General features: G+C 44.1%; 1 protein-coding gene across 1 annotated transcript in view; it reads left to right on the top strand.

Annotated features, from left to right (window-relative positions):
* Positions 1-12268, top strand: part of GALNT12 (polypeptide N-acetylgalactosaminyltransferase 12) — a gene marked incomplete at its 3' end in the record, with an annotated part of 49869 nt that extends 37601 nt beyond the window's left edge. Inside the window, exons 8-10 of the mRNA XM_081996349.1 lie at positions 698-811; positions 6956-7111; positions 12131-12268. Of these exons, the coding sequence (XP_081852475.1) occupies positions 698-811; positions 6956-7111; positions 12131-12268 (408 nt within the window). The remainder of the gene's footprint in view (positions 1-697; positions 812-6955; positions 7112-12130) is intronic.
* Positions 12269-20688: the final 8420 nt, after the last annotated feature.

The raw sequence follows: 20688 nt of genomic DNA, 5'->3' as shown, positions 1-20688 counted from the left end.
AGTTACTTTTGCCTCCTGAATATTTAAATTCAAATCCTTTTTAATTACCCTGATGCCTTTAAAATCAAGTAACTTAGTATTTTAAAATTTAATCGAAAGTTATGCACCTATTGTATCAGAGATCAGCAACACTAGTAAAGAATGTTTAATATCACACCTAGAGTCTCTTTCCAAAGATATCACTCTCATGATTTCTGGTCTTAAAATGTGCTTGCTTGTTCAACCTCAAGAGGGTACTGGAGTCCTTTTGAGAACAAATCCTTCTAATATCTCCCATTTGACAAACTGAGAAAAGTACATAGTCTTCTTTTCATAAGAAAATTGAACAAGTAGATCCTGGGGGGAAAAAAGACATGGCAAACTCTTTTGTTCTGCATGAGTTGCTGGCTTGTTGGGTTTCAACACAGCTTTTCATAGTTCCTACCTACTTCATTTGCAAATACACTGGAACACGGTGTCATTCCTAGGGGAAGCCGTCATGTCTGACTGCTTCAATGACCAAAGTCAAGACAGTCCCAACGGTTTTATTTCACATTAATAAAGAGGGATGTTGCCATTGGATCCATCTATCTATTCCAGTTAATTTGCAGTAAATTAATAATAAACCTCACAGCCCAGAAGGATGGGTGGAAAATGACTACAGCATATCTTCCTTACTTTAGATTAATACTTTAAAATATTATTTTGTTTTGATTAGCTGAAGAATAGAGGAATGGCAAACTTCTGTTTTGATTATAACCCTACAAATGAACATCAAGTAACTGGACACAGAATTATACTGTACCCATGTCATGGCATGGGACAAAATCAGGTAAGATTGATGTTTTATTTTTATTTTGCCTAACACTATGGTTGTAATGTAAAAAAGTATGGTAAAGGCATTGCAGTAGGGCTGAGAGAATACGTTGCCACAGTGAGGTGATCTTAGATCTAACTTTGATTCTTACATCAAAACCAAAAGAATTCAGTGCATCTTCAGGTCAGATTTTCTTCATTCTGAAGGCGTGTTTGCCCAGACCAGGGAACTCCTGCATTCCTTAAATTATGCCTTTCCACAGAGCTCACTAGCAGGGGTTAACAGCCCAGCAGTGCCACTGTAGTGCTTACGGGCCAGTGTTGGCTCATGTCCAGCTGGTCTTGGGCAGACCAGCACACCTCTGAGCTTTTGCCTGTCTACATCTCCAAAGCCCTTAATAACGTTGCAAACCTCACCTAGTTCTGCCGGTGTCTGTCACTGTGCCTCTTCCTCTTGGTGCTTGTCTAACTGTGCAAGAGGTTTTGGACGGCGTTTTCTCCTGTATTCCACTCTACAGAAACGTCCTCCTGGGCTTAGGCTCCAGAATCCTGGAGAGCAGGGATCCCCTCTAACACTTTCTTTCTTGCTCTCTTGGTTTTAACTTCTGAAGCTGAAAATGCTTGCTGGTGTCTTTCTCCATGCTGATTGAAACTGTGTGCCGCAGGGGTTAGTTTTTATACCCATAAAGCTCGCTGCGTAGTGCCGTGACAGAAGTGTGGTGGGGCACCGTATGCCAATCGACAGCGGCCATTTTGCATGGTTTTGAGTGGCCGCCTTCTAGAATTGAGGTTTGGTGTTTGATGTGTGGCATGTAACGTGTACTTGCCTGTCTTGATTTTTGGCTTCTAACCCAGATTAGACTGTATGGCATGCTCTTAGTTGAGAGGGGTGGAGAAATAGGGTCTTATTGAGAGTAAGTACATAACCCTGTGACAGTTTGGGTGGCTTGACTGGGCTTTTTTTTTTTTTAAGGAAATTAATCCAAATGTTCAGTTAGGAAAGGAAAAACAAGTTTGGAAAAGAACCAGAGATGTGGCAGATAAGCAGTGTATCCATTATCTTTCTGAACTATCCTTTAAAAAATACAAAAGCTCAAGGAGTGAAAAGCAAGTCTGTATTGAGGAGAAAGCTTCTAATATGAATTGAATTTTAAATGAGAAAAGGAAAACAAACAGCCTGAGCACTGTGCTTTGGATCTTAAAAGGAAGTGGATTTGTTTCTGATAGCAAGTTTGCTGCCTTAAGTATTATAACTATTATTTAGTATTATTTATTAGTTTATGTCTAGTTTATGTTGTAACATTCATACTGTTTCTGTCCTGGAGGCCAAGATGCAAGGGAGGGCAGGAGGAGAATCTTGCGTCATGGAAGCCAAAGGATCTTGGTACTGACAGCTGTATGTCAATCACGCTAAGCCACACCACACCAACCCATGAGATGACATTTTTAGAGTTAGCCTTTGTTTCGCTAGCACTAAAAGATTGACTGAATTTACTACAAAGATACCGCATCGCTGGATATTAACGCTCTCGCGCCTCTGCTGATGGCACGATGCATCCGCGTACCTGCGACAGCAGGCACCAGTCTGAGAGCAGCGATGCTCTCGCAGCCGTGCAATTCGCGCTCCCTCTGCTGGCATCCAGGGAGCGGGAGGAAGGAGAAATGGGGAAACTACCTGACTGCAGTATAAACCGATAAAAGAAAATAGGAGGTGACACAAGAGAACTGCAGAGCCTGAGGAGAGAAGGCCAAACATAGGAAACGGGCAAAAAAATATTAGTGAAATGGGCAAAAGGCGTGGGAAGGCTGACAGGGGAAGAGGGCGAAGGTGACAGAGGGCAGAAGTTTGGGACAGAGGTAGGGCAACAGGCAGGGCATGTGTGACAGAGGAAAGAGTAGTTAGGAGCTACAGGGAGGGAGTGTGAACTAAGCAGAATTGCTGGAGACCCCTTTTTTGACAGTCGTTCTTAAAAGGTAACAGGCTGCTCCTGGTGGTGGGAATACCTTAGCTCAGTTGGCAGGTGACAGTAGCAGGACTGAAACAGCCACATCTCTCACAGGTACATCCACCGCTGTCAGGTCATGGCACTGGTGGTGACAAGGTTGGTCATCCACTAGTTGTATCAACGCTAAGGAGAGTAAGGCACGTCACCGCAGAGTTTCACAGATGTTTGCTGACAACAGGCAGCCCTTAACTTTGGTTTTGTCCTTGGAAGGGTATCTGCCATCCTCATCCCCAAGCTCTTGTGCCTGCTCTCACTCCACTACCTGTATACAGCTTTATCAACAAAGCCTCATTACAAAGCTTCGCTCCAGTCCTCTGTCCTGCACCACATGTCAGAGGCAGTTCCAGTTTCTTCACTCTGTACTATTTAACACTTTCTTTTCCATGCTGGCTGGCTGCCAGTCTTTCTTTTAATGCTTTTGCTCTGTCTCTCCCGTCATTTAGTCCTCCCAGCAGTTACTACCCACTTTAGGTCACGTTTTGCTCCTTTTCACATGCCTGCCTTCTTTCCTGGCTAGCTCCCATTTTTCATCCTCTTGGCTTGTCCTTCTCATCGCTTCCTCCAGTTACAGAGTTTGTTCCATCATTCATCACTTTCTTCCTCATATTGAACTCCTTGCTGCACGTTCATACTGTCTCATGGTATAAAGCAATGAAGTTTATTCTCCAGAGTACAGCTCTGTAAAGTTATTCTCCAAAAGCATCTTGATAGGATCTAACATTAATGTAGGTTAACTTGGTCAGCCATACGTGTCTTACACTCCAGTACACCCATCCTCTGGCATGATATGCTCATGGCAGGTGGCTCTTTATGTAGGGGACAACGGCAGAAGCTCTTTTCACTGGAAGCAATTCTCCACTCAAAGTGATCTCTGAATATCTGTGTGCACTGTGCCGAGAGGAGAGAGCCCCTCGATTATTCATAAAGTCCAGCACCTGCTCCCATTTTATGTCTTAGTAAGTAAAACCACTCCCAGAAACCTGAGGTCCCTGGTAATTTGTTTCTGTTTTTTCTTGAATCCATGGTATGAGTGAGAGGGTTCCCTTTAGCCCTTTTGAATTGCTGTTGGGTAAGCAGTGAGAAAGCTAACTGTGGGTTGTTTCAAATCAGCGTGTTCATTATAGCAAGGAGGTGAGGATACGACTGCGGTGATAGGAGCTGAGCGTATACGGAAAAGGGGCAGAAAATACACAAAACACTGGCTTACTCGGTGCTTGCACCTCAGCCTGCTGACGTTTTGTTGAAGTGTCTGCCCCGGTAGACAAGAATGAAAGGCTTTGAAACGCAACACGGATAAAGCCCGCTGCCCTTCTTGGTGTGGCTGGGCAGCACTACGGAGGGGACCCAGGTGTGATGGCAGGAAGCCAACCTGACCTGGTAAGAGGATGGGAAACCGCCGAGCGGCCGGCTGTGCCTGACAGTACCCCCCGCAGTATCCCCATTCGCAGCCGATAGATCTGAGACAAATGGGGAGGGGCAAACAGAGAGCTTAGCAAAGCCCTCAGGTTTTCTGTGAATGGGGTGTCAGACCTGGTAACCTCGCTGCTGGCTCTCCCGCCCAGAACGTACCTGTCGAGTGCAAACTTCTTCCTGCGTGCAGAAGAGCAGTACCTAGGCACAGAGAGGGATGGGAGTGTGTTTGAGGGTCTTGGTGAGATAGCCAAAATCAGTCTCCATGCCTTGTACCGCAGAGCACTGATGCAGCTGGGGCATAGCCCATAGATCGGCCTGAAGCAGTAGGCACTGGGTAAAAGGCCTCATCAAGTTTCCCAGTAGCACTTAAACGAATCTACTGGCTCTCTGAAGAAAAGAAATGCAGTAAGGCTACTAATTACTGTGCCATGGATCAGTTTGAAAATGCTTCCTTTCTGCCCACAGAACCCACTGGGCAAGGAAAGAGCACTAAAAAACACTCCACCATTTCAGGAGGAGGAGATTTACCTCATGTATTACTGGAGCTTGAAAAAGCCCAAAGCCTGAAGTATTTATTCCATTTGAAACAGTATAGGGTAAAGAACCTACAGAGTTCTACATACCTAAAGAACATAGGTATAATGTTCATTGGGCAAGGAGGCAGGAGTGCTTGGTTGCTAATATTATAACCTCAATCCCTGATGTTATCCAGAAATTACTTGCTCTTCTCCAAAATCTGATGCAAGTCCTTGAGATGTCGTTCAGGAATGGTATCAGTAGTAAGGACTGCTCTGACCTTGTAGTTGCTCCATCTACTTTTGGTGCATCTGGTACAATCAGCAGCTTGCAGGCTTTCACTGATACTGAATACAAATTGCTAAAAAGAGTGATTATATCTTATAAACCCACTAATAAGCAAGGCTCTAAATGTGGCCTCGTAAAAGTGGCAGCTGTAAAAAAGTGTCCGTCCAGGCACAAACAAGCAGGAGTAAAGCTTTTTCTTTATTCACGAGTCATAGGCTTAAAATGAGTGCCCTTCCAGCTCACTGTGGTGCTCCAAGTAGCACGTTTCCATGTGCCAATCAGGTACTGAACCTGGGAACTAAAGCCTGAAGGCCAGGGAATAGCCCCTGCCTATTGGGGTAAAAAAAAAAAAAAATTGGGCCAATATAATCACATTTGACTTTTGTTGATGATGAGACATTTCTGGCATAAAGCAAATGTCATAAAGGCGGTGCAGCCTGCATCACAGACACAGTTCCTAGCAATAGGTTTCAAGGGGGAATCGGAGTCTCCTGGGTGTTATGTCAGCAAGTGGACTTCAAACTTGAAGTTGCTTTCCTGAAACACTCATTTCCCTTTGCAGCTTACCACAAATGAATGACTGCGAACAGGTTAGTTCTGGGGCGGGGGGGTCACTCACATCAACTGCCCAAAGAAAAGCCACAGAGCAACACAAGCTGACGCCGTGGACAGCATTGGTCCGTGTACGGCTGCAACAGCCAGGACCTTGGCAGAGAAATTCCCGGTTGTGATAAAAGGAGGGGCAGAGGAGACTTCATGAAGCAACTGCCATCAGCATAGCCTAGATCAGAGCTCTTACACCTTGAAAGACTGCAGATTTTGTAATCACATGGTCCTGTTTACATTAAAACTCCATTTCCAGTTTTTCTTTCAAGGTTAATTAGCCTTGATGGTTGCTAAGGATGGTTTTGTGGTAAGTTCAAGTATATACAGCCTTTCTGAATTGGTACAGCTCCCTTCACAAAGCCTTACAGTCACCTTCTCCAGGGGTAAAACAAAACAAAGGAGGATTCCTTCTCTCCCTCATCCTTTTATTGCTTTCCACTAATGCAGCTATACAAGCAGTTTTCTGATGTGTATAAAACTCTCCTCTACCCTACTAAGTATAATCTAAATCAGATCTAAACACACATCCGTGCGCTATCGTCATCTAAATTATTTACAAGCATGCCAAATACAAACAACTCTCAAACTCTGCCGCTCTTTAATGAAGTCCAAAATTTGGCAAGTGTCCATGATAAATATAAAAATTTTAAGGAAGTCTTCAGCCATAATTGCTACAAAAGCCAAGATGCTTTAGAGCATGTTCAGAATGCCTCTAGAATATAGTACAACAAGCAAAGTCATTAAATTGTCTTTAATAAAGTTTTGTTCATGTTTAAAAGCAGCTCTAGCTGTTTTGCTTCAAATAATATCTTAAAATGTTATATAATAAAATGCTTATCATCATGCATCCTGAGTACTTTGTAACTGGACATGAACCTTGACCAAACTGCATTTGAGCTATGCAGTCAGCAACTCCTTAATTAAAAGTAACATTGTTTTGTGACAACCGAATTAAGAAGGCATAATGGCAGACTATAAACTATTTCCATCCTATTTTTAAAGGTGATTTAGAACGTGAAAGTGGAATATTACAGTCAAATTTTGTAAGTTCTTTAGTGCTGGAACCTCTGTTATCCAGGGCATTTATTTAACATTTCATACATTTTTAAGTGCTACCAGAGTAAAGCAGTGCTGTGGTGAGATTGATTTTCTGTAAAATAGTAAGCAAATAACAGCAGTTAAGGCTCCTTGAATATTTTTGGCATAATTTCACAATAGCAACTTTAATATGTGAACCTAATTATAGTATCTTAGTATATCTTCCTTGTAAATACTTTCTTGTGTACATATGAAATGGCTATTGTCCTTTGTTTCTTGTCTTGGGTTTGTAGTTCTTCGAGTACACATCCCATAATGAAATACGTTACAACACCCGACAGCCAGAAGTCTGTGCAGCAGTCGATTCAGGGACTGACTACTTGACAATGTACTTGTGTCAAGAAAATGTCCACAGTATTCCTGAAAACCAGAAGTTTGTTTTCAGAGAGGTAAGCATGCCTGCTTGGTTTTGGGTTTGGTTTTTGGGGAGTTGGAGGAGAACTGTTGGGGTTTTTTGAGGGAGAGAGTGGGTGGGAGGAGAATTGTTGGTTTTTTTTCTTTCTGTCTTTCTGCCTACACATGATGCAGGCCACAGCATCAGCATAAATCTCTGAAAGAAGAAGAAATCCCAGAAGAAATACGCTATCTTGGCTTTCAATATCTGAATGTGGAACAGGGTAGCCACAGCGCACAGGTAAAGATATGCCAGTCATAAAGAATTGGAAGACTAGGGGAAGGAAACTGCCCTTCTTAACCTCAGAGGAGTTGAGAAGGTTGGCAGAGCTCTCTCTTTGCCTTGTCCACATCTAGAGCTTTCCGTGTACTGCTCAGTTCTCTCTCACATCCCACCCCTGCTGTCTTCTCCTGAGAATTGAGGTGCCTCCGTACCCCTTCCTCAGCCAGTCTCGTGGCTGGCCTAGTATGGCTCGCCTTTCATTGACTTCTTTTATTTCCTGGTATTTATACCGCCATGTATCCCTGATACTTCACATACCACCATTACTTTGCATTCTTCTGTGCTTTCAAGCAGCTGCTGCTGCTTTGCAAACCATCTCTCTTGACACTCGCTGTGGGGAGCACCAGAAGTGCTCCCTGAGCTTTTCTGCAATGTAATGTGCAGTTGTGTAATTTGATGCAATATCATCAGCTGCCCGGCAGGAAAGGGCCTGGGGGTGTTGGTCTACAGCTGGCTGAACATGCAGCAGTGTGCCCAGGTGGCCAAGAAGGCCAACAGCATCCTGGCCTGTATCAGGAATAGTGTGACCAGCAGGAGTAGGGAAGTGATTGTGCCCCTGTACTCGGCACTGGTGAGGCCGCACCTTGAATCCTGTGTTCAGTTTTGGGCCCCTCACTACAAGAAGGACGTTGAGGTGCTGGAGCGTGTCCAGAGAAGGGCAACGAAGCTGGTGGATGGTCTAGAGCACAAGTCTTCTGAGGAGCGGCTGAGGGAACTGGGGTTGTTTAGTCTGGAGAAGAGGAGGCTGAGGGGAGACCTTAATCTCTCTCTACAACCACCTGAATGGAGGTTGTAGCGAGGCGGGCGTTGGTCTCTTCTCTCAAGTAACAAGCAATAGCATGGGAGGAAACAGCCTCAACTTGTGCCAGGGGAGGTTTAGATTGGCTACTAGGAAATAATTCCGCATTGTCAAGCACTGGAACAGGCTGCCCGGGAGTCACCATCCCTGGAGGTACTTAAAAGACATGTAGATGTGGTGCTTAGGGACATGGTTTAGTGGTGGACTTGACAGTGTTAGGTTTACGGTTGGACTTGATGATCTTTTTGAGGGCCTTTTCCAACGTAAATGATTCTATGATCAAAAAATACCTTCTGCCCTACTCCAATCCCGACACGGGACACATCTTACTGGCTGTGGGGACTCAGTGAATCTGTAACTCTCTTCTTCAAGCTTAATGCCTACTCCCAAAGGGGAGGAATACTCAGAAGTATGAAGTATATCAATAAATGTAACGTGATCTTAGAAAACCTTGTGTTTAGTAGTTTTTAATCTCTGAAGGAGTTCCTGGATGTCTGAGAGAAAAGAAATACAGTGGAAAATGATGCCCTTGGTCAGGTTTTGGAGTGTTGTTATTTGGCTAAGGGAAAAGGTCATATAATAAACCAAAATGGTATATTTACATAATGTGTCTGCATACAGGCTCCATGTCTGACAAATTTCCTGCTTAGATACTACCACTGGTGATAGGTAGCAGAGTAAATTCTAAAGAAAAATATGAAAACTACTGTCCATTCACTAAATCTAGTCCAGACTGAAGTTCACAGTGATATTACTGAGTAAAACAAAATATTTAAAAGGTTCACTTTATAAATGACATTTCATTTTTCATGCTGACTTCTAACAAAATTTTTCAAGGTCATATGCATTAATCCCTAAGATGACTTGCATTCACACAGAATCATTGGTTGGAAAAGACCTCTAAGATCATCAAATCCAACCCTCAACCCAACACCACCAAGCCCACTAAACCATGTCCCAAAGTGCCACATCCACACATTTTTTGAATACTTCCAGAGATGGCGACTCCACCACCTCCCTGGGCAGCCTGTTCCAATGCTTGACCACTCTCTCCGTAAAGAAATTTTTCCTAATATCTAGTCTAAACCTCCCCTGGTGCAACTTGAGGCCATTTCCTCTCATCCTCTCACTAGTTACTTGGGAGAAGAGACCAACACCCTCGTCGCCACAACCCCCTTTCAGGTAGTTGTAGAGAGCGATAAGGTCTCCCCTCAGCCTCCTCTTTTCCAGGCTGAACAACCCCAGTTCCCTCAGCTGCTCCTCATACAACTTGCTCTCCAGACCCTCCACCAGCTTCGTTGCCCTTCTCTTGACACGCTCCAGCACCTCAGCATCCTTCTTGTAGTGAGGGGCCCAAAACAGAACATGGTATTCAAGGTGCGGCCTTACCAGGGCCGAGTCCAGGGGCACGATCACTTCCCTACTCCTGCTGGCCACACTATTTCTGATAGAGGCCAGGACGCTGTTGGCCTTCTTGGCCACCTGGGCACACTGCTGGCTCATGTTCAGCCAGCCGTCAACCAGCACCCCCAGATCCTTTTCCACCGGGCAGCTCTCCAGCCACTCTTCCCCAAGCCTGTAGCGTTGCATGGGGTTGTTGTGACCCAAGTGCAGGACCCAGCAATTGGCCTTATTAAACCTCATACAGTTGACCTCAGCCCACCCATCCAGCCTGTCCAGATCCCTCTGCAGAGCCCTCCTACCCTCCAGCAGATCAACACTCCCAGCCAACTTGGTGTCATCTGCAAACTTACTGAGGGAGCACTCGATCCCCTCATCCAGGTCATCAATAAACAAGACTGGCCCCAGAACCGAGCCCTGGGGAACACCGCTTGTGACTGGCCACCAGCCAGATTTAACGCCATTGACCACAACTCTCTGAGCTCGGCCATCCAGCCAGTTCTTTACCCAGTGAAGAGTAAACCTGTCTAAGCCACGAGCCGCCAGTTTCTCCAGGAGAATGCTGTGGGAGACGCTGTCAAAGGCTTTACTAAAGTCCAGGTAGACAACGTCCACAGCCTTCCCCTCATCCACTAGGCAGGTCGCCTGGTCGTAGAAGGAGATCAGGTTGGTCAAGCAGGACCTGCCTTTCATGAACCCATGCTGGCTGGGCCTGATCCCTTGGTTGTCCTGCACGTGCCCTGTGAGCACTCTCAAGATGAACTGCTCCATGATCTTCCCTGGTACAGAGGTCAGGCTGACAGGCCTGTAGTTCCCAGGATCCTCCTTCCGGCCTTTCTTGTAGATGAGCGTCACACTGGCAAGTCTCCAGTCATCTGGGACATCTCCTGTTAACCAGGACTGCTGATAGATGATGGAGAGTGGCTTGGCAAGCTCCTCTGCCAGCTCTCTCAGTACTCTGGGGTGGATCCCATCCAGGCCCATAGACTTGTGGGTATCCAGGTGGCATAGCAGGTTCTTAACTGCTTCCTCCTGGATTATGGGGAGTTTATTCTGTTCTCCATCCCTGTCTTTCAGCTCAGGGAGCTGAATATTTAATGATTATAGCTAATATTGAATGAGCCTCAGTCACTTCAGGAAATAATTGAGAAAATGCCGTTTTGGAATACTTCTGTTTCCACTGCATTCCTAACCATTAACTTTTAAAAGAATTCCTGAAGTTTTAGGTGCTAAATCCTTTCTCTTTCTTGTGATCAGTTTGTGTCTGTGTGTGATTTGAACGTACTGCTCTGCTACGATTCATCATCTTCTGTTGCATTAAATCAAAATCACCTGTGCCCCCCTTTCAAGGCAAGCGATGGGTGAGGTGTCAGCACTGCATTTCTCTTGCTTTGTGTGAAGAAGTGTCAGACGCTGGAAAAGCCGTCCTTATGGATGTAGCATAACCAAAGATTTGAACAGTCCTCCCAGCAGCCTGGCAAGAATTAAGTTCTTATGGTCGCTGAGTCCAAAATGAGTGAGGCAGATATTGATTAGTCCCCTCGAAAATATCAATTATCACGATGGAAACTGGAAAGTCATTCAGCAGGTAAGTTGTCAGCAAGCCCATGAGCAAGCACACACCGGTGGGGCTTGGGCTCAAGGCGCAATGAGCGTGACATTCCTGACAGCGGAAGAGCAGACTTCCAGAGGAGCCAGGCTTACGCGCAGAAGCGAGGCGCTGGCGTTTTTCTTCTGAGGCCGTCAGACGCTGTGGAAATGGTGACGTGTGGGAACGTCACCTGGGAAGGAAGGGTCTTGGAGCAGGGCAGGTCTCCACCGTTGTACACGCTGCCTTTTGGGGAGCTGTCCTAGTTTGCTGTCCTAGTTGACGGCGCTCCCGGGTTGGAGCGAGTGTTGTGAACTGGAGATAAAACGTTCCTGGAGACTCCCGTAGTAGGAAGGACTGAGGCCTCCAAACACGTTTTGTGGGGAGCCTGGCTGTGGAGCCCTGTCAGACCTTACGCAGCTGTGCTGCCCTCCAGCAAAGCAAGCTGGCTTCGCACGCATCTGCAGGCAAGGGGCACGCTAAGATTATTTTGTCTTTTCCGCTAAAAATATACTCTCTGAAGAAAGGGGAAATTTTTTTTTGCTGAAAATAGATGCAAAATTCTACACTTAACTAACAACATGTAAACTTTACTTGCAAGATGTGCAATAAGTTGGTGAATTTGGCTAATGCCTGTACTTGGCTTTGGTTTTCTCTGCCCATACTTTGGTGCAGTAACAAAAGGCAGTGAAAGTGAATGGAGTTAGCACGTCATTTACAGGCACAAATCACTAAAGCAATATTAATGTAAGTTTAGAAGCAGGGTCTTTTGATAAAGCTTCAGAAATCCTCAAGTTAGGCATTTTGGCTTCACTGCATGGCCCCATGGGAAGGATATATGTGATATTTATTTGTAACCAGTGCCTTCTGTTACTTTTAAAACACAGTGATATGCCTGTAATTTTTAAGATCTGAAAAGTAAACATTATTTCTGTCTTTTGTAGGACGGTACTTTGTTTCATCTACACACCCAGAAATGCGTACAAGCCGAGTCAAACGCTTACAATGGTAACCCAGCACCGTTATTGCGACCGTGTACCAACTCGGACTACCAAAAATGGTTCTTCAAAGAAAGAAGTTGATCCAGATTTCATCTAGGATATAGCTGAATATGAAAATGTTTTCTTTCTAGTCAAGAGTTAGCCAGCCTTTTGAAAATCACATAAGTGATATATTTTTGTATGGAAAGAACTGTAATTAGTTTACAAGACTTGGATTTTGTTTTCTGGAGCATTAAAAGGCACTAAACATTGAGAGCTACATAAATTAAGTGCTGTGGTTGTATCATGCCACAGAATTTGCTCCTCATTTCTCTTTATTTGGCAGCTACATAACTGCTTCTGAAGTGTCTTAGGTTCTTTTCACAAGTGACAATATATTTTTTTAATCATCTACTGTGTGAAAGTAAGGCAGTCAAAATAATTGCACTAATGTTATCTGCCAATAACTTAAAATGTTTATTTTTCTACTAAAACATTCTGCAGTTATGCCTTTTAACAGTTAGTAGTTGTTAATTGTTCTTGTCTCTTAAATACCAAGAAGGTAAATGTAGGCCAGTTTCTGCCCTAAGTGACTACCACAAACCCCTCACTGAAGACAGTGTGGATTTGCACAGGAAGGCAGAGTAGGTCTGCATCTTTTTGCACGAGTAACAATCTAGATGCATACAGATTGCACATGTTTGTCAATACTATACATTAAACGTTGGAACAATTTTAGACGCTCGTAGCACTTGATGAGTTTCTAATCACGCGTAAGTCTGGTTTTGGAGTAAAATGGGGATTTTTCTCATCTTTCTTCAAGAAATAAGGCAACAATATTTAAAGGTGATGATCTGGGAAAAGCTATTTAGATTCACATGGATCTAGCTATGCAGCTGTTTCCCAGACTGCACAACTTTAATATTATGTGGATTTTCAACTTGCAAGATCAGACCTAGCAATAATTCTTTTGACAAATTTCAAAATTACATTTAGAGAAAATGATTCTAAGAAGTTATATCTTTCATTAAATTGTAAATGTTTATATGGGTCATATAAAAATGATTGTATAAACAAAAATGGGTTTGCAACTAATTGATACGATATGCAGATAGAATTGTCTTTCCAACATAACTTGCATTTTGTCTGGGAACTCCTGTTCTGATAAGTTGTTCGTGTCAGCACATGTAGTCGTATTGAAAACATGGGGTTTAATCAGCACCGGTACAAGATGTTTTCTGCTGTGGTGTGTGGGATCTGTCTTACCCAGTCAGACAAGTAGTGTGTATAGCAATGTATTTGGTCACTGACCATCATGATTACAATGTTGATGAAAAGGGTTTCAGCTCATAAGGAAAGTTTCTTTCTGTGTCAGCTGGAGATATGCTTCTCTGTGGAAGCATGAAGATTTCAACCTCTTTCCCCCAGAAGTCTTAGCATCTGTTTCATTTAGTTTTGGATTTCTACCATTATTTGCCTTTGTTCGTGTTTTCTATAAAAAAAATGTACAGCCATTTGTTTGAGACCTCATAAGCTCATGTCATTTTGGCATATCTATTTATATGGTTAGGGTGTGGGGAGAGGGTTTGTGCTTGTAGGAGATGCATATGTAGGTCCTTCCAAGGTCCTTCTAAACCCATGTAGATGGAATGTTTTTGTGAGCACCTTTACAGTTTTGTCTCTGTGGGCCGGACTGATGAAATTGATGTTAGAATTAATAAAATATTTTGTTATTCAGTAGAGTGGGAACTGTCTTTACAACTATGGGATTTTTTTTTTCTTATGGATACTGGCTTTCTTTTAGTTATTTCACTGATCTCTTAGGCTCTGTTCTCTGTAGCACTTGGGAGAAGACAACTTTATTTTATGGTCTCCCAAGCTCCCTTTCCTGAACTCAGTAATGCTTCTGTTCACCTCCTAGCAGCAGTGGTGTGCACTTTGTGGAGCCACAAATCAAAACCGGGTGGCTGCATGAGAGAACTGTTAGAGCTTCAGGAACACAGCAAGGTTTTTTCTGTTCATTTCTGCTTTGCCTTCTTGACTGTTGATTGAATTAAATTAGTAAGTTAATGAGAGCCTAGCTATTGCAATTGTAGACAAAACTCTCATTGACCTCCACGGTCAATGACATTTTCTTAGTTTTGGGACTTCAAGATTTCATCACCAGGTGGTGGTATGCAAGTGAAATTTAGCAATTGGAAATTATTTTCCATACATCTTCCCACTCTACGCTTGTTTAGAGGGAAGTATTGATATTTGGGGCTTCCAGTTACATGCAGCTGAGCTGTTTTCTCATGTACTAGCAAACGTGCTAGCCTGGGTTGAATATTTGCTAGGCAAACACACTTACGTTGAGTTGAAAAGCAGACACTGATAGTAGCAATGTCACCAGCTTGCTTCCCTTGGCAGGGGGGAAGACAAAAGTGTTGGCCTTTTAGTCCATCTACTTATCATTTTTTCTCCTTGATATCCTTAGCTTCTTCTCAAGTCACTGGAATTGTATTCATCTTCCTTATATACTTACAGCCTTGTGTTTCTTTTTGCCTTTCCCACTAACCATGTGAAGCGCTCATAAAACCAAAACTTGCAGCTGAAGCTTATTGATAACCTTAGATTAAAATAATGGGATACTGGCAGTGCGAACTGGGAAATCTCAAGGGTCCTTCTTCCATTTTGTACCATCATTCTGCTCACAACAAGGAAGGACATTTTTTAAATATAGAGAGATCGACTGAACAAATTGTCCTAAGAAGGTATCGTCCCAGCGCACAATACTCTGCATAAAATTCTAGGATACAGATGAAGAAATCTGTCTTCCAAATGGATTTTATTTCCTCCTCATTGCCTAGCTGTGAATACAGCCCCTCCCATGTTTATTGCCCTTTTTTAGGCATTATACTGGATCTGTGTGATTCTGTGTTCTCCCAGGTTCCTTCTGTTCCCCTTGCCTGATATTCCTTGGATGTCCCTAGGTATGGGGCATATTTGGCATGGTTGAGGCACAAAAGATTAAGCCAGGAGAAGTATTTCACAAAACTAAACTGTGCAAAATATTTTCTCAGTTTTCCATATGTTGTGCTGAATACACCTTCTGAGGGGAATAGTAATATGCAAGGAGTCTTTAGCCTTTAGTAAATTACCTGATAGTATTACCCCCAAAATGAGAATTTGGTGTTATAAGTACTGATTGAATTTGCTGATTTTTTTTTTAAATTAAAAAAAAAGTAATGTAAAAAAATGATCATTTCTTTGTCTTTGTATTCCTTTATAGAAAATAATTAATTTGCTATCCAGATTGCAGTCCCGTGCCTAATTCTTAATCATATTTCTTTGAACTCCTCAGGTAACTATTTTGCTGGGTTTTTTTCTTTCTACTCTTCCACTGTTCTTCTTTCAATTAAACATTGTGGGTCTTCGACATGGGCTAGAACTTACTGGATTTTCACTTCAACAGAAGACAGTATGTGAACCTTCCTTCTAAGAAATAAACCACTAAAGCCTCCGTATGTGCAGTCTTGACCAAAGCGTTATGATGGAGGATTGTTAGAGCTTGCACAAACACCCAGGAACAACAGTCATCATTGTATACGCATCGGTCGACGTGAATTGGAAGCAGTATTTCTTGCTAGCTCTGCTGAAACAAGGACTCAAAACTGTGTTCAATTTTTGTTGTATTTATAGGAAGTGATAAGATTTACTGGAAGGGGAAATTCATGTTGTTTGGTGAGAGTGGGACTGGTGGGATTGTGCTCCTACTCCCTGTGTATGAAAACACGGGCAGTTACACAGTGATACTGCTGGGGGGATAGTTCAAAATCTGATGTTCCTTTAGTTTCATTTGGCTCTCTTAAAGCCTTTAGATTGGGAGATTAATTTGAAGTTGAGCTCGTTCTGATACCCTGATATAAAGACGTAGCAATCAAGATGTCTAGAGAGACTAGAGGGTTAGGATTGTGCCGTTGTTGTCTATACACTTGCAACTGCGGGTATTTTGGCAGTGTTTGAGAATGCTGTATAGGTTCGTAACAAAGACAAGTTTCGACTGCACTAGCAAGTTAACTGAGGTAGGTGGGACAGTCCTTGGGAGGGAGGGAAGAGAGGGATAGCGGAGTTCCCCCCCCACCCCGCTCTGTTGGGGTGCTAGCAGTTGACTGCAACAGCAATAGTTGGGTTTGAATTACAGCGTCACAGTATTCTTCCGCTTCCCATTTACAGAGGAAAAGAATTATGTATGTATATGCGGTACTAAAATTACTATGCCTAGATCAACAGTCTTCAATCTTTTTTTCAATCCATTACTCACTGACATTTATATGAATAGACAAAGCCCGTTTAGACCAGCCCTAGTCAGCACCGGCAGGAATGATGTGGCTGTAGATGACATACTTTCAGAGGCTTCCAGGATTTCCGAAGGGGGTTAGAGGCAAAAACGGGGCAGGACCTTCTCAGTGAACTCTCCTAACTCCAAAAGCAAGAAAGAAGACAGAAGATGCAGGAAGTGAGTCGCTGACCTGATAGGTAGTGTGACATGTTTCAGCATGTAGCATCAGACCATCTCCCAGAGTGGGAGAGGACTTAACAGCAGATGCAATTTCTTTCTTGGTGGTAAGGGAAAAAACTTTTCTGGGTTTCTTGAACTTATCCATGCTCTGAAGCTATTTAACTTGCAGATGAAGAAAAAGTGGTCAAGGCCGTCATGCCAGTGCAGATACTTAGACCTGAAATTCATGAATTAGGTACTCTGTGATGAGCAATTACAACGAATATACACTGTGAGAAGACTTAGTAATAACTGAGAGAAATTGGAAATTATCATTAGCAGGAAGATATTTGACATAACTGTTTTTACTGAAGTATAGTTGAAGGATTCACATGATTGAAATGCTGAAGTAACCGGGTAACATGCTGGGAAGAAAGCAACATTTGGTTTTTGAGCAAAGAGAACAGGATTTACAATTCTTGTGAACTGATGTTGTAGCCAACAAGGAATAAACAGATGCAGAGGGTGTCTGGTGTAGACCACCAAATAAGAATATAAAGCCTTTTTGCATAACAGATAAAGGATGTGTGCTACTTCAGAGGCTTTCATCCTAGGGGATGCACTTTACTGATTTCATGGTAGCAAAACATTCTGGGGATTTCTAAGGAAAAAAAAAAAAAGGCAGCTGGGCAGGTGGCTGTGTCTGACACAATCTTTAATAAGCAGTTTGGTGCAATTCTCCTTTAGGCCTCCTTTTATTTAAAATGCGCTGTTACATGGGCATCTGTTACTTGTAATCAAAGGATAGTACCTATGTGAAGGAAGAAATTTCTCAGTGCTGAGAATGGGAAAGAAGCAGGGTTTACAAAATACATGTATCCATCATGTTGAAGACTTACATGTGTACAACATGAAAGTTTTTGATAGGATTGCAAATGAAATATTTAAAAGCATCAGAAACGAAGTTCTTTGTTAAATCTAAATTTAGCTTCAGTGCATCTATTACACTATTGTCTTTAATTACATGATTTTCTTGCATTATGTTCCCTGTTTTTTAACAAAAGATGTGGAAACTGTCTTTTTCATGCCTCACTGAGTATACAGGAAGGATTTTGAGAGGCTTACTTTGCCTAATCCTCATTGTTCAATATATGGCTTTATTTACGTCCCCATAGTAAATCCCTACCCTGAAAAATAAGGGTTATTTTCTTATCTTATTTTTAATGGAACTTGAATGTTACAGTGCCTTAGCGCTTCCCAGATATTTATTATTCTGTCTTCACAGCATGACCGTGAAGGAAGAGCACCCCTGTTTCACTGACAGGGAATGCAGTGCCAAAAAGATTAAGGTCAGAAATGCCACGTTATTAAACACTGTAATTTGAAGTGCAGCTTTGCTTGGTTTAAATGATATCCAGCAATACTCCAGACTTTTGCAGTTCAGACACAGGAGCTAGGATTCATTTGACCAGAGGTGGTCACCTTCAAACCAGAAATGGGCATACAGATAGCTGTCATCCCAGGCGCACGTTACAGGCAGAATGATGCATAGAAAGGATCTCCTGCCAAGCACCCCAAAAATGAGGAAGGCATCATCAGAGGCTACCTCTGAAACGTCTGCCTTAGATTTCTGGACAAATAGGGGTAAATCTTGGTTTCCTGGGCCTGCTTTTGGAACTGCTTTTGTACTTCATGGTAAGCGTTAGCTCGGAACTGCTTTTGTACTTCATGGTAAGCGTTAGCTCCATGACGTAGCACTGACGAGGGGCGTTTCTTTGACCTGCCTCCCCAGCGTCTGACCTCCCGGTGCACTGCGCGGGCACCGCCGGCAGCTGGGCTCTGCCTCCCACGCCAGGGCAAGCCTCGAGCGTCACGCTGAAGGGAGCTGCGCAACAACTCTTTCCGACCTGTGCTTGGAAAGAAGCGAGGAGGTGCCTCTAGTTCTTAAAACAACAAAGGGATGTCTGCTGCAGCATCAGTAACAGAGAAGGCTGTCAAGCAGCTGCTAGTAATATTGAAGGCATTAATTCTGTTGTTCCACATAACTTGGACTCTGGCTTTCTTTCAGAGAGACGGAGATCTCAAAAACTGGGAAATTGCTTTTAAAAAAAAAAAAAGCTTAGAAAGCTGATGACACTCCAGAGACAGTGTGAGTGCATGTGTTAATATAGTGCCAATATTGTAAAATGATAACCAAAGTGATCCAAGTAGCTGTAGTCGTGGTAGCCAAGTACTGGAGAAAATCACAGAATGATACAGGATACAAGCAGTGAAGAATGATTTCCTGTGAAACAGATTTTGACAAACTTGGTATCTATTGCAGACCAGGTTGAGAATGGTGAAACATCAGTTAGCATATGAAATTCTGATTAAAAATAACATTATACAAAATCAATATGGCACTTATTCCTGTTGGCATCCTAGGAAGATCTGCCCTTGGTGGCATGATAATCAGTTTTCTGGAGGAAAATACATTACTGATAAGTTTGCAGGTGACAAAGAAACTGCTGGACAGGTCACTTGTACAAATAAAGCACATATAGCTTGATTTATCCTAATGCAAGATCAGATACACAGGAGCAAAGAAGTAGGTCATGCTTTTAGGCAGAATGGATCCGAAACATGGTGTAGAGTATTCCATAAAGCGGCAGCCCCACAAGGACAACAAACTGGCTGGTTTGCCTACAGGGATTAGTTCTCCCGACCTGCCCGGCTCTTGGAAGCGGCTAGTGCCGAGGGAGCTGCTGAGGTTGGTGCTGGTGGCCCCGTGCTGCCAGGTTGCAGAGTCAGAAGGGCCAACTCCACATAAAGAAGGAAAAGGAGACGTGCCTTGGAAAGGCCTCCAAGAATGACTCCTGAGGTGAGGGAAAGTCGGTCTAATTATTTCATAAAAGCAAAATGCAGTGATTAATCTTAGCCCAGGTGCATGGGACTATGTCCCCTTAAGCTGATACAGGCACGATGAGGACCAGTGGATGGAAGCTGGAATAAGACAAATTGTTACTGAATGTAAGATATACCTCTTAGCAAACTAATGATTGAAATGATTTATCAGGAGGTGTGGTGGACTCTTCATTACTGATGTCTTTAAGTCAACACTGCTGGATGTCATTCCAAGGGAAAGGCTGTAGAGCAGCGAGCGTTACGAGGTTACTGGTTGAAGCCTTTTAGCCCAAGGTCAAATCATGATGATCTTGGAATTTATTGATCTCTGAAGATTCCTTCCAATTTGTCACATGGATGCCACCGTTGCATATGTGATATGCGATGTACGAGGTTGGTCTTTGAAGGCTTGCTGTGAGTGACTTTAGGAGAACTACCAACATGTATAAAAAGCGAGGTGCCTTTTGCCTCTGGGGTCTTCTCGGGCGGCTGCAAATGAGCGCACGGCTGCGCAGGGACTGGGCAAGCCGCAGGCAGGGGTGGGCAGCGTGAAGGTGTTCCCCGGGGTGGGGGGACAGGCTGGGAAGCTGGGCAGAAAGCCTCGGAGAGTATCTGGGGTGTGCCCTGCGTCCGCTGAGGTGTGGAGGTAACTAGTTGGGACAACAGGCATGGAAAGGGCTCATCCGCCCCAGGCTACGTGCAGACTAGTGGCAACCCGCGTGGGAACCCGGGGGCCTCCCGCAGCCTTCGTTTGTGGTAGCCACGAGCGGAGCCAGGCCCCGGAACACCGCAGTTCTGCGGGAAAAGGGAAACGGTTCGAAGCAAAACCCACCCCGACTTCTGCCTGCTCCTGCACGACGCCCGACCCCCGCGTGCCGCAGAAAGGGGGGTCCGGGCGGTGCGGGGTGCGGGGCTGGCGGAGGGCGCCGAGCCGGAGCGGGAGCGCGTTTGCGTGCCGCGCGTGGGCGGGGGAGGCCTGTGACGGGGCGTGTGCGCGGAGCCCGCCTGCGTGCCTGCGCAGGGCAGCGCCCGTGAGCGGGTCCTTGCGCGCGCCAGTGCGTGTGTGTGGGGGGTGTGGGTGCGCGTGTGACGGCGTGTGTGAGAGGGAGCGCGCGCGCGCGCGTGCCGGGTCGCGCGTGGGGCGACTGCGTCTCGGCGC

The sequence above is a fragment of the Phaethon aethereus genome (genome assembly GCF_964289735.1).
Source record: "Phaethon aethereus genome assembly, chromosome: 2".
NCBI lineage: Eukaryota > Metazoa > Chordata > Aves > Phaethontiformes > Phaethontidae > Phaethon > Phaethon aethereus.
Note: the sequence above shows the minus strand (reverse complement) of the source record. Positions and strands in the feature narration are given on the sequence as shown.